At 34.8% G+C, this 17,271-nt stretch overlaps 2 protein-coding genes across 2 annotated transcripts; both read left to right on the forward strand.

Annotated features, from left to right (window-relative positions):
- The first annotated feature begins 7,743 nt into the window (after positions 1–7,743).
- Positions 7,744–9,592, forward strand: LOC145627088 (uncharacterized). Its single transcript, XM_081679484.1, has 2 exons — positions 7,744–7,894; positions 7,980–9,592. Exon 2 carries the CDS (start codon positions 8,302–8,304, stop codon positions 8,974–8,976), a length of 675 nt encoding a protein of 224 aa, XP_081535610.1. The 5' UTR covers positions 7,744–7,894; positions 7,980–8,301; the 3' UTR covers positions 8,977–9,592.
- A 628-nt stretch (positions 9,593–10,220) lies between these two features.
- On the forward strand, positions 10,221–15,650 carry LOC145627089 (uncharacterized). Its single transcript, XM_081679485.1, has 8 exons — positions 10,221–10,292; positions 10,406–10,438; positions 10,519–10,652; positions 12,572–12,752; positions 13,547–13,613; positions 14,322–14,436; positions 14,667–14,742; positions 15,335–15,650. Exons 3-6 carry the CDS (start codon positions 10,549–10,551, stop codon positions 14,324–14,326), a joined length of 357 nt encoding a protein of 118 aa, XP_081535611.1. The 5' UTR covers positions 10,221–10,292; positions 10,406–10,438; positions 10,519–10,548; the 3' UTR covers positions 14,327–14,436; positions 14,667–14,742; positions 15,335–15,650.
- The last annotated feature ends 1,621 nt before the right edge of the window (positions 15,651–17,271 follow it).

Below are 17,271 nucleotides of genomic sequence, written 5' to 3' on the forward strand. Positions count from 1 at the left end.
CATCTACTCTAAAAAATCCCTCTTCAATCCCCAAAACAAAAGATGCTAAATGCAAATATATGCTAGGTTAGCAAAGAAGTCATATGAACCAATAATTAGACTCATTACACTTACAAATTATCCAGTATGTAATTAAACAGATAAAAAGATGACAAGGTAAAACAAAAGCTAATAATTCACCAATTTATCAGAATGTCGTATTTATGATGTAATAGACAAGGACCCACTTATTGAATTACCACCAGATTTCCAATTAGTCCGCCAGCAATCTCATAAAATTTGGCATCTGAAAACCCAACCGCAAGAGCAAGCTGCGCCAATTCCTTTCCTACATTAACAAAACTTTATGGACTGAATGAACTATCTGACATTTTAAAACTTTCAGATTATAATCTAGTCAATCCTTATTTCTTCATTCTTAACAAACACAAAAAACAATAACAGAAGCATTACACAAAAACAAAAACCTTATACGACAACTTCAAATAGATTTTAAAACTATAGAGGATGCCTACATGACAAATGTCTGGTGCATAAACTCAGGCTATTAGGCAAATGTAATGTGCTGAACATACATAACATCAAACACAAAAGAGTATTATTAAATTAAGAAGCCATGCAATAAACAGTAAAATTATAAAATATTCTTGAACCAACATGCAAATCAAAAGTGCATCCATTAATTACTCAAAATACATATTACATTAGATTTCAGTTACAGCATACAAGTCTATTTTCTAATGAAATATTTCAACAATCACTACTCTTAGACTTAAGCTTTAAAACAAAAGTAAAGATAGAAATCTAGATAATATGAGGCATATGTGAATACTAAACCTAAACACCTTTAATCAGGCAAACATCTTGCTACCCAAAATACTAAACTAAGACTCCAAATAACCTAAGCAAACTTTGTGCGCTTCCAAACAGTCTCTAGTTCAGGTATGCCAGAAACCAAAGGCTCGGAAACTCTAACGGTAGAAGAAGATGCAGCATCTAATGGCGTAGCAGAGCGTCTTTTCATTGGAGCTGGTGGAGGCACACCAACCTTAGGTATCTGAAACCTTTTAGAAGTAGGAGTCAAGCATTCATCACCAGCAAAGTTTTCTTCTCTGGCAGCCAAGTGTTCCTTTACCTGGTAAAACCTACTCTTAAAAGCATTACAAGCAACACTCTTCTCCAAAGCTGCACCATAATTAGCATCAATGATCTCTAAGCTATACTTAGTCACCAGGTAATGAATAGCTCTTTTAGCAGCCTTTTGCTTTGCACCAGTTACCTCAGGACAAGGATCACTATATATGCATTCCATTTCAGCTCCATTATGTGGGCAAGACACTGTTAGCCAAGACACAAAACCCAAATATTCAACCCAAATAGTCTCTAATGGACTCACTTCTGCTCCAGTCCTTGTAACAACAGCTCCTAAAAAGCTCACAAAATCAATTGTCACATGGATAACTTCATTAGATGGTTTTTTTCCCAAATTCTTTTGAGCAGTAGGCATCTCTATTCCTTTCTCACGACATAACTCACAACCTTATGCTTAAAAAGCTTACTGCATAGCTGATACATCCTTGCTCTATCGGATGTAAAATCACTCACCTGCACCCCAAACTGGCTCATCAATTTTTGCACAGCTTGTTAAGCAGCCCTTTCTTGCGACTCCTGAACTGTATTAGCCTCCCCACCGAAAAATACAAATTCAGACTTGCCACATTCAGTTCTAATACGAACGCAGGCATTGTTCCTATCCTTATCTATAAAACCATAAATTGGTTTAGGAAAATTTAAACAGTCAACCAATTGACCTAAAAGAGGTCGAAATGGAATGGCAATTTTGCTTGACTGAATAGCCATAACTTGTAACCGGCAAAAATTAAAATTAAAGAAACATACAGATCCACTAAATCAAAACTACAATCAAATTACAGCCAAAGTCAACATATCTAAGAAAACTAAGTGACCTTGTAAAATCTTAATTTAAAAGATCTCAACAAACCTACCAACAATAGCAGCAAGCAATTTTAACAACACCGCTCCAACTGCACAGACCTACAATAATTATGTTTTTTTTTTTCAATTAATTTTTCAAAAAAAAATTAAAAAGAAAAAGGAGAGAACAGAAAACACAGAAAATAAAAAAAAATAAGCTATCTAACCAAATTCAAGGTTCCAGAAATCTATATTAACTTTAAATAACTCGTTTTAGATTATTAGTATGAAGTTCATAATTGTAAAGTAAGTAATTGTAGTTCAATGTATGTCCAGGTGATCATGTAGCGTAAAAGTTCAAAATTCATTAAGTCATTATCCAATGTTGTCTGTATAATTGAGATCCATGTGGAATTTCAGCAATCACATTACATTTTTATGAGATAATTACAAGCTAAACAATTACCCCAGCAAAGTTTCACAAACCAACCTTTTTTTTGTCAGAGGATAAAGAAGGAGCAAGCCAGAAATGTAAAAGAAATGAAAGCAAACCAAATATGCAGTACATATAAATACAGAAGTTGAAAGCAAAGAATAAAGCAAAGGACATATATATTATATTTTATTAGCCAAAAAAGCTACACCATATAAATTGATCCAGTACATCATAAACAAATATCTATCCTCTAAAAACTATTAAATAATACACATGTAACTTAAAAGAACATATATTTCTATTATTCACCAAAAAAGCAACCATTTTTTAATCTCCCCAGGGAAAAAAAAAGGACAATAAATACACAGTAAAACCCCTCTATCAAATTTTATATACACATACACTACCAGACAATTCTGTATAAATACTGTATTTGAACAGTGTAGTCTCCAAAGCCAAGTTACTTTCCCACTGTAATTTCCAAAGCCAAATTTTCACCAACATACTCATTGAGGCTAAGTTAATCCTTAATTAATTTATAGGAGAAATCTACAAGAATATAATTTTCTGTTCACAATTTTATTAGCTAAGCTAAAACATAACAATGGGCTGCTCATTCACAATTTTCTATCATCAAACTCAACAATAATTAAACTAATTCGCAATAAAATGAGAAACAATAATTAAGCACACCTCACACTGCTCAACAACCAGATCCAGAGCTGCGACCAAAGAAGCTCCATCAAACCACTCCATGAAATTAACAGCTGCCAAAAAAAAAAAAAAAAAAAAAAAGCCAAAACACGATTAAGAGCATTCCCATTAGTGAGGAGAATTTTGCTCATGAGCAAAATTCATGAGGAAAATTGCATAATTTGCTTTCCCACCAATGAGCATTACAAAATATGCTCATGAGCATATTGAAATTTGCTCATCCTATGAGCAAAACTGATAGTGAACAGTGATATAGTGGGGCCCACAGCAAGCACTAACGTCAATTTTTTTTTTACTTTTCGCACCCTCAAAACGACGAGTTTTGGGGTTTGGTCTGAACAACCATCCTCCAAAACGCGTCGTTTTGAAGGCAGCAAAGCAAAAAAAAAATTGCAATTAACGGCTGACAGGGCGCGTCAGTCCAGCCAATAGGAAGCTGACACGCGTCCCTGTCAGCCTTGTCCTCCAATCAAAAAATTCAACTGTTTAGAAACGGTAATAAAATGAAAACGGTAATTTGACCGTTTTATAATTATTAAAAAAAAAAAAAAAATTCACCAACGGTTATATTTTTTTTTTCTCTACAAATAGAGATCCATTTTGACATATTTTGGTATAATTTCAAAAATCACAAAAACACCCAATATTACACTTAATCACATTTCTAGTGATATTTATGTTATAATTTCTAATATAAAGTTGAGAAAGGTTATTTTTTTTTTTTTGGTTTATTATTTTTAATTACAGTTTTTAGTACTTTAATTTTTTTCAAAACGTTATTATAATGATATTTTAAGTAGCAATATTTTTTTTTGTTTAAAAAAGCCAAAAAACTCTTTATTATTTTCACTCCCAAGTTTAGTTTGATTCAATTTTCATTTTCTACTATTACTGTTTATTTTTTAGTATAACTACTTTTTTTCTCAACAAAAAAAAAAAAATTTATTTTATTACTTTTTGTAGCACTAGAAATTATTTAAAACGTTATTAACGTTATTCCATTTTAATTTAGGTGTGCCTCTTAAGTAATTAATGTTGTTTATTATACAATATAATGGATCCAAACAACCCTAATTACAATCAACTTGCTCAACATTTTTCTGATTTAGGTGATGATTTCATTAGTAGTCCAAATTTTCAATTATTCCTAGGAAGATTAGGCAACCCTTCTTCTCAAAATTCCGTTCATCAACCAACACCTCCTCAGATTCCCAACAATGAAAACACTTTTTTTGAGCAACAAACTCCTCCCGTTACCGAAGGGAGCAACTCTGAGTACGATCTCAGCCAAGAAGAAGTTGTTCCGGAGACACCACAGTACCCTCCACCACCTCCAAGGATTCCGACCAATCAACCACTTGCCAAAGCGAGTCGCATTTGGTCGGTTGCTGAGGATGAAGCTCTAATTGGGTTCTATCTAGAACTAAGTGATGATGCGCTTCGTGGTACGAGCCAAAAGGCATCCGAACTATGGCGAAAAGTTCATGCAGCTTACTGTAAACTACAAGCTGAGAAACCGCATATTCTCCCGCCAAGACCTTTGAAGAGTTTGGAGACACATTGGAGAAGAATGGCAGCTGATTTGCTACAGTGGACTAATTGCTATGAGGAGGCGGGCAAACTCCCTGAAAGCGGAAGTGGTTACAACGAAGCCGATCGAATTAAACACGCTTCCAAGTTGTTTTATATCTCCTCTAATCCACAACATAATTTTGCATTTTCACATGGAGTGGAAATGGTTAATAAAGATCCGAAGTGGAGGACTAAACTAAGATGGGGTCTGTCAAAGGAGGAAAGAAAGGGTTGCGGTGCCGATGATGAGGAAGATAGCAGTGGAAGTGGGAAAAGGTCTAGGGCGGAGAGTGAGAATGAAATCCGTACTGATGGATTTATGTCCGGAGGATTACCACGACCAGACGGTGTCAAAAAAACGAAGGCTAAGCGTAAGGGCAAAGCAGTTGCTTCCGAAAGTGCAATATTGAGCATTAGTGAGCAGATAAAAGCGTGTACTGAGGTTAGAGAAAGGGAGGCGAATTTACGACAACAACGGTTGGAACTTGATAGAGAAAAGGAAAAGAGGAAGCAAAAACAAGTTGAGTTAGCAGAGAAGAAGATGAATTTTGATATGCTTCAATCACTTTTAGCAAGGACAACACCGCTCACTCCAGCTGAAGAGGCCCACAAGGACGAGTTACTTCAACTAGTCTACGGTAGAAATTGACTGTATTTCCTTAAGTAGTTTATTTTTAATTAGTTGTATTATTTGGTTAGATTTGTTTAATTAGTTTATCTTTTATTAGCTTATCTTTATGTTGTTCAATTTCAATTAGTTTATTAGTAGTTGTATTCCGAATTTAGATTTGTTTAATTATTTTATCTTTAATTAGTATATCTTTATTTTGTTCAATTTTTATGAGTTGTATTCATGTCCCTTGTCTTATTAGACATTGAGTAGTCATATGTATTTGATGTCAGTTGTATAAATGTATTTTGAATAGTCAAGATTCTTTTCTGTCTTACTATCTTAAGTGTCATTGAATTGTCAATCATGTTTCCTCAGTCATTGAGTTGTCAATCATGTTTCATCAGTCATGGAATTGTCATTCATTAATTGGACTTGTCACTGAGTTTTCATGCTTATAAATGATAGTTATACCATCTTAAGCAAATATAATCCAACTCCTCAAAAAATATTGCAAACACTCAAGTAACCAGCAAACACAATGTTTTCCATTAGCTCAACCTCCAGCTCGTCTGATTCTGATCAATACGTTGAATTTGATCATTTAGTTGACGAATTTGTCACAACCCATCTACCAACTTTGTTATATAACAACCAAACACAACACCAACCCGTATCCGATGTTGAATGTGTTCCAGAGCGTAGAGGGGATACGGATAGAAGAGATAGGGAAAAGGGGCATGTTCAATTATTTAATGATTACTTTGCAAGTAATCCAGTTTATAGCGACAAACAATTCCGGCGTAGATTTCGAATGCAACGACCTTTGTTTTGTAGGATTATGAACAAGGTTGTCGAGGGGGATCAATTCTTCCAGCAGCGTAGGAATGCAGCTGGAAGGCTTGGTTTATCACCGTTGCAGAAATGCACCGCTGCGATTAGAATGTTGGCGTACGGTACATGTCCAGATGCGGTGGATGAGTATCTGCGCATTGGCGAAACTACCTCCGGATTGGCTTTGCAACATTTTTGTGATGGGGTTATTACACATTTTGAAGCTGAATATCTCAGAAGTCCCACCGACGAAGATTTAAGGAGAATCTTGCATCAAAATGAAATGCGAGGTTTTCCCGGTATGATAGGTAGCATTGACTGCATGCATTGGGAGTGGAAGAATTGTCCTATGGCTTGGAAAGCGCAATACGCAGGCCGTAATAAAAATGCAACCCTCATTCTAGAGGCCGTTGCAGATCAAGATTTATGGATTTGGCATGCATTCTTTGGGATCCCGGGATCTTGTAATGATCTTAATGTCCTTTACCGATCTCCGGTCTTTGATGATGTTCTTCATGGTCGGGCACCTCCAATTCATTTCACCGTGAACGACCATGAGTACAACTTGGGCTATTACTTAGCAGATGGCATTTACCCAAAATGGGCTACTTTTATTCAAGGTATAACACTTCCACAACTTCAAAAGGAAAAATTATTTGCTGATAAACAAGCTGCAGCTCGGAAGGACGTTGAACGGGCTTTTGGGGTTTTACAGGCTCGGTTTGCCGTTCTACGACAACCCTCCCTTGCGTTTAACGAAGACATATTGTGTGACATAATGAAAGCTTGTATCATTATGCACAACATGATTGTCGAAGATGAACGACACAACTATGCTCGGGCCGAAGTTTTAAGAAGGTACTATGAACAAGATCGCCCGCAAATTACAAGACCCACTACAAGTGCTACAGTTAACAATAACGAGCCTTTTGAATTCAATGTTGGCCGACCGCCAAACGTTGATTTCGACACGTACGTCCACAGAAGAATGTCACTACGTGACAGAGACACTCATGTTCAATTAAAAGCGGATTTAGTGGAACACATTTGGCAAAAATATGGCTCTATTAATGAGTAAAAAAAATAAATTTGTCGTAAGATTACAATTTAATAGAGTATTAATCGTACGTTTAAAATCTAGGTTCGTTATTGGTTTGTAGTATTAAATGTATTCGTACGCTAATTAAATTTTATGTTGTATTACATTTATAATTAATTAGCGATTAAATTTCAATATTTTGAATGAATATTTAATAATTGTATTAAATTAAATAAAAGTATAATTGTAATTAGTACCCATAAATATTAATTTAACCAAAACATATTAAATATTAATAGGGTGATGTGTAAGAGAGAGAGATATTGGTGGGGTATGTGAAAAAGTAGGAGAGAGATTGATGAGCATTTTTTTTTTGCTCACTAGTGGGATAGATTTTGCTCACTAAAAATGCTCATGAGCAAATTTAGTTGGGAAGAGAGAGAAAGTGGGTAGAGAGAGAATGAGGAGAATTTTTTTTGCTCACTAGTGAGAATGCAACACCCTTACAAAATCAGAAAGGAACGATTTAAAAAGAAGGGAAAAAATTAAAATCAACAAAAAAAAAAAAAAAAAAAAAAAAAAAAAGCAAACAAGACCCAGCTAACCAGGAACGAAAGAGAGAGAATGAGTTACCACCTACTACCTCTGAAGGTTCTCGGAAACAACCATCTACTACCTCTGAAGGTTCTCGGAAACAACCCGAAGTTTCCACCGCTGCTCAACCAGAACCAGAACCATCAAAACCGCCACTCCCGTAAGTCACTGTGGTTTTTTTTTTTTTGGTTGCAAAATCACTTGTTCTTGAGGTTTTCTGATACATTTGTATTTTTTTTTTCCAGTAAAATTTCTTATCATGAAATGCCTTCTAATCACAAGAAGAAGTTCTTCATTAATGACGATGTAGGTGGTTGTGTTAGGAAATACATTGGAATGGTAAGTTGGTTGAGGGTGATGGGATGTTTTGAGGGTAGTGTCTTTGAGGATATTCCAAATCTGAATTGGGGTGGAGAAAGTTACCCACTTGTTGAAGTTGAAGTGGTAACACCGGAAAACAAGTCTGCAAAATTTCTTATTGCTAAGTCGTCTTGATATGTAATTGGCTGTGTGCTGCGTTTGCTGAGCTTTCAGTTTAGTTGTGAGTTTTTAATTGATTCGTTCGTCATGCTACAAGTTTATGATGGGAGTTATAGAACAAAACCTTGGAAAAAGATTGGTCCAAAATCCATGATTGATGCTATCAATTTGCTTCATGAGGCTGATGCCAATGATTTAGCCAATATGTCAGTTTATGTTGATGCGGTTGAGATTTTTTATGTTCATATATGTGAAGCTGCAAGGCTATATGTTATTGAATCATTTGTTTGCACAAGTCTGAAACCTTCTGGTGTTGGAAACTTTACCCAACGGATTTATGAAGATGAAGAGAGTTTTATTCTCCCTGGTGATAAGAATCAAATTATTGAAAGTGAATTCGATGTTTACTCTTTAGTGAAGGGAGATGGACCTATTGATTTCGAGCTTTCGATTAATCCTCCCAATTATATTGAGTTTTTCATTAAAAAATTCAAACTACTAAGCAAAGTATGGCTTACATATTCATTGAGTGGAAGGAGGGTTTTTGAGATGAAACCAGAAGATGTTTCTAAGCTTCATTTACGCTCTAAGAAGAGCCTGAGGTCTTGTTTAGCTGTTTTGTGCAACACCAACCTGGACAAGATTTTGACTGAATGGCAAAAAAAGAGCAAAAATAACCATGCAACTGTGACTCCTGCTGTGTTTGAAGAAATGGTAAGGCTTGTTCGTGAGCTTCAAAAACAAAAGAAAGTTTTGTTGTAAGGGAAATGTTCTAAGTTTAGGAAAGGTACCATGTAGCTACGTAAATAATGTCCTGCAATTAAAATTTTTGAATGGGGTCTTCTGTGTAAGTGTTTACAGTTCAGGGTCTTCTAGCATCCATGAATTTGAGCCACCTTATCCAGGATTCTCTAAAGAAGAATGCTGAAGGTTCTAGGACTCTCACAGTTGGACACAACCTTTGAGTTTTGACCATTTAGGAAAGGCAAAGGGCGGATAACTGTTGCTGAAATTAGCATTCCAGATCTTGGAAAAGAATGGAAGAATGGGATTGTTCAGTCAGCTCAACGGGGGACTGAAGCCAGGTAAAGAAAAATCTCTTCATCATTTGGACGAAAGCAGCCAAAGTCATCATTCAGCATACGGAGTTCCAAGCTGTCGAGCCAAGCAGAAATCTGGACTCCGTCTTACATAGGAACAACTACAGATTTTCAATGTATTGATGATTTAAGATCACTGCAAACAAGCTTATTTGTTTCTTGGTAGTTGGTATTGTTCTTGTAAAGTTTCTTTTTAGCCAATACATTTTTATATTTGTTATTGTTAACTTGAATTAGCTACATTATTATAATATATATGGCTTCTGGGATTTGTTGAATTCAAGCGTTTGTGATTTTATAGCAAAAGTTTTGCTACTCCGTACATTTTAAAATTTAAAACTATTCGTAATGCTTGTGAAATTGAATTTAAGAAACTGCATCATTATTAACAAGGAGCCAAGGAGTGATATTGTGCAAAGCAATGTTGGTCTTGTGCGGAATTCAGAGTGATGCTATCTATCTCCTCTACTGAACCACTTTTGTGGGAGGAGCTATACTAGAGATTTCACTTATATTATTAAAAATAGAGAATAGTATACCCCAAATGAATAGTGAATTTTTGGATCTATCTTCCTCATTTGTTTGACACAGGGCTGCTTTATCAAAAATTGGGTGTGCCGGTTCCTTTTCCAGAGTTTTTACCTTTCATTTTGCTTTAGATCAGTACAAATTGGAGAAGATCAATCTGATTAGGGACAAGAGATTTCCCTCTTGTGAAGCTGGTTGTTTAAGAATTATAGAGAGGTTTCAAATCTTTCAATGCTGAAATTTGGAAAATTTTCAATGAAGTTGTGTGATATATTTGCTGATATTTTTAATTTTGGTTTCATTTGCAATTGGTGGTGTCACAATTGTTTAACAAGAAGCTAATGATTACAATTTGTGGCCTACAGCGAAGTTTTCTTCAATTCAGGTTTGTTCAACAAGAAGATAAAGATTACAGTAATGATCGCTGATGAGAAATTCATCTCCTTAGATGTATGTCAACCCCGAGTAAACTGTAACTTAACTTTCTTCTCTTAAACCCTAATTTTTGCGTTAAATTTCAATTTTCCAATTCAATTTCTAATGATCTTAATTGAACTTCTCAGGTCGAAAATGTCAAGGCTTTGCTTGAAGTCGAGGTACAATTACAACCACTAATCTATCTTTGTTGATTTGATCAAATTGAATTGTAGTAATTGGTTTAGATTTGGGGGAGCAGAGTGGGGTGGTGTTGTAGCAGCAACAATTGATGTACAATGACAAGGAGATGAATAATCATGACAAACTCAGTGTACTCGGTGTTTGCGATGGCGATTTGATCATGATGCTTTCTAATGCTGCTCCGCCTTCTCGGTAATTTTTCATATTATTGTTTATGCCAGTGCTGCTTTTACAAGTACTTTTTTGATGCTTTGAAAATGACGCAAATTGCAAATTAGGCTTTAGTTATAAGCGTCAATTAGGACCGGAAATTCTACTTTTGTGTTTTGGCATTTTAAGTTTTTACTCATCCCCTTGATTAATTTGAGTTAGTGATCTTGTAGGGTCTGGATATAATAATACAAATCAATTACATGTGTTTTTATACTGTTCAATTACTTTTTATTTGGTACGCGATTGGAACAAGAGCACAACTCTTGTAATTGGCTTTGTGTTGTTATTGTGTTTATATAGAGTTGTGCCCAGTTAATTCCCTAAATAAATGATTTTGTTTATCTGGGGGTATAATTGTCTTTTCAAGTACCAAAGGAGGGTTTCATGCGTCTTTTTATGTACTAGTTGAGGGGTACATGTGTAATTTTCTAAATTGGACACCTCACCAAAAGTACTGAATAAATGACCACATTTTTTTAATATATTTACAGAAATGTCACCTGATTAACAAAAATTCGTTTATCCGGCAGATAAACTTGTATTTGTCGGTTTATACATGTGTAGGAGAGATATTAGATGATTGATTAATGAAAATGTCAATGTCGCAGATGTCTAAGCTTAGCTATTCTAATCATGGATGATAACAGGTATAATGTGGGATAGGTTTTTGTCTTCAGCCAATCACCTAGCTTGATGAATCCTCCTAAGGACACGGTTGTTACAAAGATAATACTATCCAAGTCTTCTGCTAAAGAGTCAAAATAATACTATCCAAGTCTTTTGCTGAAGAGCCAAATCATCAATAACTATATACTAAAAGAGAGACTAGGAGTGCCATATGTCATCTTTTGGTTAAAAATTTTCCCTCCAAAATGTATTACTAGTATTTATTTTTTTGTCAAATCTTCTTAAACAATCTTCCATTTTCAGAATGAGCCCCTTTTAGACTTTAATATGTTCCTTTTCTTTGCAAGAAGCTCAAATCATGACGAATGTCCATGGAGGTAAAACAATAGCTGCTTTGCCAATATGCATTAAACTGCATCTGGAATTTGATTTGAATTGATCAATTTGTCCTTTTGTGTACTTTATTTTTTATTTTTTTACTTTCAAGCATAGGATATAGGTGTATGTCTATTTTTATTTAGCGGAGTCAGTTTGAAAAATATTTGGATTTTAAAGGATTGTTCAAAGTTCATGAATTCTATCAAGTGGAATGATTATGTCTTGGGTGAGACCGTTTCAAACTAATTTATTGTGAGACATGTAAGTCATGGGGGAATAAATTTTCATAAATTGTTTAGAGTTGCTCACTCAGTGTTTGGGGGGAGGCCCAACAATTCTTCATAGTTATGTCAACGATCAACATTCGATGAACAACAGATCTACTCATTCACTGCCCAGAATAAAATAATTTTTTTTTTAAGACCTTGAAACTTCAATTGTTTTAATGGAACAAAGGAGATGCATAATAATCAGTCACCTTGGATCCGTCTTACATTAATGTTTGTCTAGTAGTAAGGGATGCCACAAAATTCTTACATATACATTTTCCTAGGCTTAGTGGTCTTGAATTCAAGAAAGGGTTTTTGATTTATTTTATTTTATAAATTTTCACTTATTTTGGACATTTTGGTGTGTATGTCCATGTCAAGTTTTTAGCCTTAACAATGCGGTTGCATCAGAAAAGGGGGGCATAATGTTATTTAAATTACTTTCTAACTTTTGCTCATAGTCACTAAAGTATTGGACATTTGGACCTATTGGTATATGCTGTGTGTTTAAATCTTTGATGCATTTATTGAGTAGATGAAATATCTTAAACAAGAAAAAGGTTAATAATTCTTGAACAGAATTATTATCTAGAGGTCTTCTCATTAAGTTTGTTCGTGCTGTAGCATGTTGAGGTTGTTGCTCCTGATCCAAAGGCTGATGAAGTATTGGTTAGGATTGAGGCAGCAACTGATCAATCCAAAGGCTGACAAGGTATTGATTAAGATTGAGGCAGTAACTCTGAATCCGATTGATTGGAAGATACAGAACAGTATTCTTCGGCCTACAAGTTCCCCACAATACCAGGTATGTCATACACTCATTCTGGCGATACTGCTGTAGTATTTTTACACTAGGGGTTTACCTAACTCTCCGCTCCACTGGTCCATAAAATTCAAAAAGAAATTTGCAGGGCTTTGTTTTCGCTTGACCTATATGAGTAGTGGTTTTGTTATACACCCTCTGCCCCCCACTCTTTTCCATGAGAAAGCTGTGGATGGTGGTAACCAGTGGCAGCTCTGGAGAATTGTGTTGCAAATCTCAATGTCTGAAGCAGATCAATGTCGTTTTGTATAGGATGCTGGTGATGATGTTGTATAAGTGTCTTATAATATTTCATATATGCTGAAGATTTAACTCTCTTTATATTGTTTTTTTTTTTTTTTTTTTTTTTTTTTTTTTAATGTTGTAATATTCATATTTTGAATTGGTTTCAGGGTGTATGTCAAGTTTAGAATTTGCTATATCATTATAATTCTTCTGGAAGTGTCGTGGCTGCACCCATTTTCCTTAAAAACCTTTTCTTGTTTGATTAGAGGGTGTTTATTTCTTGTGATTATTTGGTTCTATGAATTTGTTAATTGCTTGTACTTGTTATTGGACCTGATGTGTAGGTGGTGGTTTGCTTATATAGACTGCTTATTGTTTTAAGCTATGTGGGTTTATGAAGTTCTCTTTTGCATGAGTATGGAGTTAATTTCGATTACAGTTTGTCTCTGAAAGACTATCTCATTATACCTGCTGATTTGTGTTTAAGATTTGTAATTAATTAAAATTGCTGAAGGTTGTTAGTTTTGATATCATTATTTTTGGTGACTCAGGAAGCAGCTTGGTCATTTTGTCTGCAGGTTTTGTGCTCTGCCTTTTATCACCTTGCCTTTTTACATGGTAAGCTTTTGTGGTTCTGACTATTTATGTGTTTTTGTTTGTGTTTAGAGCTTTCATTGTTCAGGAAGGTTACATATTGTTGGTTCTCTTTTGGGTTGTCATATCTACGAGCAGGTGGTGTGCTTAAAGCTTTTTACTTTGTTGTCTTCGATGGGGTTGCTTTTGGGGTTTGATTGAAATCTGCAGTTGAGGGATTATCTTCAGTAATATGCTATGTGCTAGAGTATTGATAATTGGTGCTAATGGGTTTGTATGTTAATTGTTTAAGGACTTGGATTTATCAGGGTTATATTCTTATTCATAGTTCTCTATAATTCTGCTGAAATTTCGGATAGTGGTTATCTATGTAAGAGCACCCTTTACTTACTATACTACCTAGGCATTATATTGTTAGAGGAAGGCTTATAAGACCAGTGTCCTAGTATAGTCAAAGGATTTGATTAGCAGTAAATCAGAGATGTTTTTGTTCATTGATGATCTTTGCCTCTCTTCTTGGTATTCATTTTATGTTGCTTTTGTTTGTCTTTTTATATAAGAATCTAGAAACAATAGTCAAGGAAAAACAATATAATCAGGTCACTAATTGTGGCTGCCAATGTTTATGAATCTGTCTATTTGATCTACCTTCTGCAATTTGTTTTAATTTTTTTTTTTTTTTTTGCATTTATACAATTGTTTCCTCTTTACATTATTATGTTTGTTTTGCAGGCTAAATTACTGATTAATCTGGCAAACAAAACTTTTCTTACAGCACTGACAAGCTGCTTTGTATTCCGAAGAGCATTCAAAGCCCCCTTCTGATATTTAATCTTCAATGGAGGAGGTAAGTGGTGACTGGATGAGATCTATATTGACACTTTGTATGGTAGATTGGCATCAGGATTATCCTTTGACTCTGTTATTCTTTGTTGACCTCTTATATTGCTGAGATAACTAACTGTTGTAAGCTATTTTTAGACAAGTTTAACTTTTTATTGATTAATAGAAATGTTTGATGATCTGTTTACCTGTTTGTTAATAACCCAAGCTAACTTTTGCCCTGGGTTGATGCAGCTTTCATCGACATTGATACCAGTAGCATTCATGCTTTAGACGAGTTGTACAAAGTCTACAGAAAAGAAATGTTCAGGTAAAAACTCTTTTTCCAAGAGTTAAGATTACTGAGAGGTTGTTTAAATGTGTTAAGAGTTTAAGACCCTATGGGCTATGAGTAAGCCTGATTTGGATTAGCTATAATTGTCTGAAGTTAATACTGATTAGGGTTTCATTTTTATTAGAATTTTTATCATCAAATCAATTTCGTTTCATTTACCTTCCATAATTTATTTGTTAATCTATGATCGAGGTGCGTTAAACTTAAAAGTGACATTTGGAATTATTGAAGGATACTTATTTGGTAAATATGTGCATTGTTTTAGACATGGGTAGTTTCAATAAGGATACAAATTGGCCTTTTGATGTTGTGTTGCTAAAACCAAATATATTAAGTAACAGAGACCTGACCTCGATTGTGTCCTTGATTGCACATAGAATATGAGAGCAGTATAGAAAGCAAGAGGGGAGGAGAGGGAGCGGATGAAGGATTCGAAAGGGTATAAAGAGATAGGGAAAATGTGACTGCAATAATTTTCCTTGTTTTCGCCTACTGAAATTATCTTTGAACATTTCTACTGAAATTAATATGACTAAAACATTTTCACTAACTAAAATAAATTTAACAGGAAAATTCAGCTTGCAGTGTATTAAAATTCATAACAAGAACATAGGCTAAGGCAAATGGGAACAACTATGAGGAACAACTATGTTTGTAAGAAGCTGAAGTTGAAGGAAGAGAGGTGGGGCTCTGGTTTTGGTTCTGGCTCTATGCACCTGCTGAGATTTGTTAATATGTGATTATACCTACCAAGCCTTTCAATTTTGTATCTGCACATTTTGATACATCATATACGATGGGCACCGGTTAAATTGGATGGTCTGAGTGAATACTGCTTTATGTAATCCTTATGGTTTCTATGATGTGAGTCATTATTCTTTGTATGATTACTTTTGTTATTTTCTTCTTCTTTATAGTGGGGGTCTCCCATCTAACACAGCTGAATTCAGTAAAAATATTCCACATTATTTTGTGAAACAACACATACCTCCCTAGCCACCATGACTCAACAATGAAAATAAGCCAAAGTAAAGTAGTGATCAAGCTAGTAATAAGGTGAAACATAACTCAATTTCGAAAGATAAATTGCACCTCTACACCTTTACCAAAGTGGGTCATGATAATTTATTAGTTAGACTACTCAGACTCAAACTCAAATTCATCGTCCCCCACAATGCACAACCATACACCTCACACAGTATTAATCTACGTAAAAGGGAAAATTAGATATGTATGTACATATGTTAAAATCCACCTAGCATTGTGGACGTATTATAGTATGCGATACAACTTGTACCCACACCCTATCACACAGCTTTGATTAAATCATTTAAGAACTCGTAATTATGGAATCAACATTCTAAGAAGATTTCAAAATTCGAGTAGTATATAAGTAATATATTAGCAAACTTTGTCAAATAAATAGTAACCGAATAAAGCCTTTCACTTAGCCACTACACCGTAGGTATTTGCCAAAACCAAATTATATTATCGTACACTGATTATATATATAAGCTAGTTTCACAAAGATAATTGAATATTTCTAGAGAAGATTATAGATGCTAACAGCAAATTAATTAAATAAAGCTAAGGATGCACACTTGAACTTAATTGACCAAATAAGAAATATGCAAGTAATATACTCAACTAACTTAATTTAGCTAGCAGTCCCAAAATGACATCACATAATTACAAGTGAGGAACTAAGATAATATATCTCTCAATACGTTTCAAAAAAATATATATATCTCAATATTTTCACTAAGTCAATAACTCGATCATTAGGAAACAAATAAAACCAAATCGAGAAAATACTCGTTAATATCTATGGCATATTAACGAGACATGTTAATATGAGGGTTATAGACGTCATTTCGCTTAGTAAAGTAAGGGTCGTTTTGTAATTTTGTTGACCATCATCATTAACAGTCTAACGATCGTTAACCCCCAAATTCATAACTCCTTTCCTCAATCCCGTACTGCAATTTGCCAAATAGTTCGAGCAATTCGCCAAGTAATTCTCCAATTCGCAACACCTGCATTTCTCGGAATTTGTCAAGTAATTCTCTAATTCGCAGCACTTGCATTTCTCGGAAATTCAATTGCAAGGTTGAAGATTGGCCGCGAATTTTCGATCGAAATTCACTTAGATATTAAAATTCAATTTCACAATCTACTGTTAATCGAGAATCATCAATTTTCAATTTCTTAAGGTAGTATGTAGCAATTTCAATGGAGGAGGGAAAACTCACAAGAAAACGTAAAATACCTACCCTTTAGGGTTAACAATGCCCTTCATTTCTCACTTTTTCCTTAGGGTTTCGTAGAATTTGGCGGCGGTGCCGCCGGGAACGACTGCCGAAATGGTGGGTCGGGGTTCGTGTATATTGTGGTGTTGGGTTGCTGTCTGAGATCTTGGTAAAAATTCTGCCATTGTTATATTGAGAAGGAAGGATGAGGAAGAAGGGAAAACAGATGTTAACCCTTAGCTAACGCCCCAGTTAA

Source organism: Chenopodium album, chromosome 4 (genome assembly GCF_948465745.1).
Source record: "Chenopodium album chromosome 4, dcCheAlbu1.1, whole genome shotgun sequence".
NCBI classification, from domain to species: domain Eukaryota; kingdom Viridiplantae; phylum Streptophyta; class Magnoliopsida; order Caryophyllales; family Amaranthaceae; genus Chenopodium; species Chenopodium album.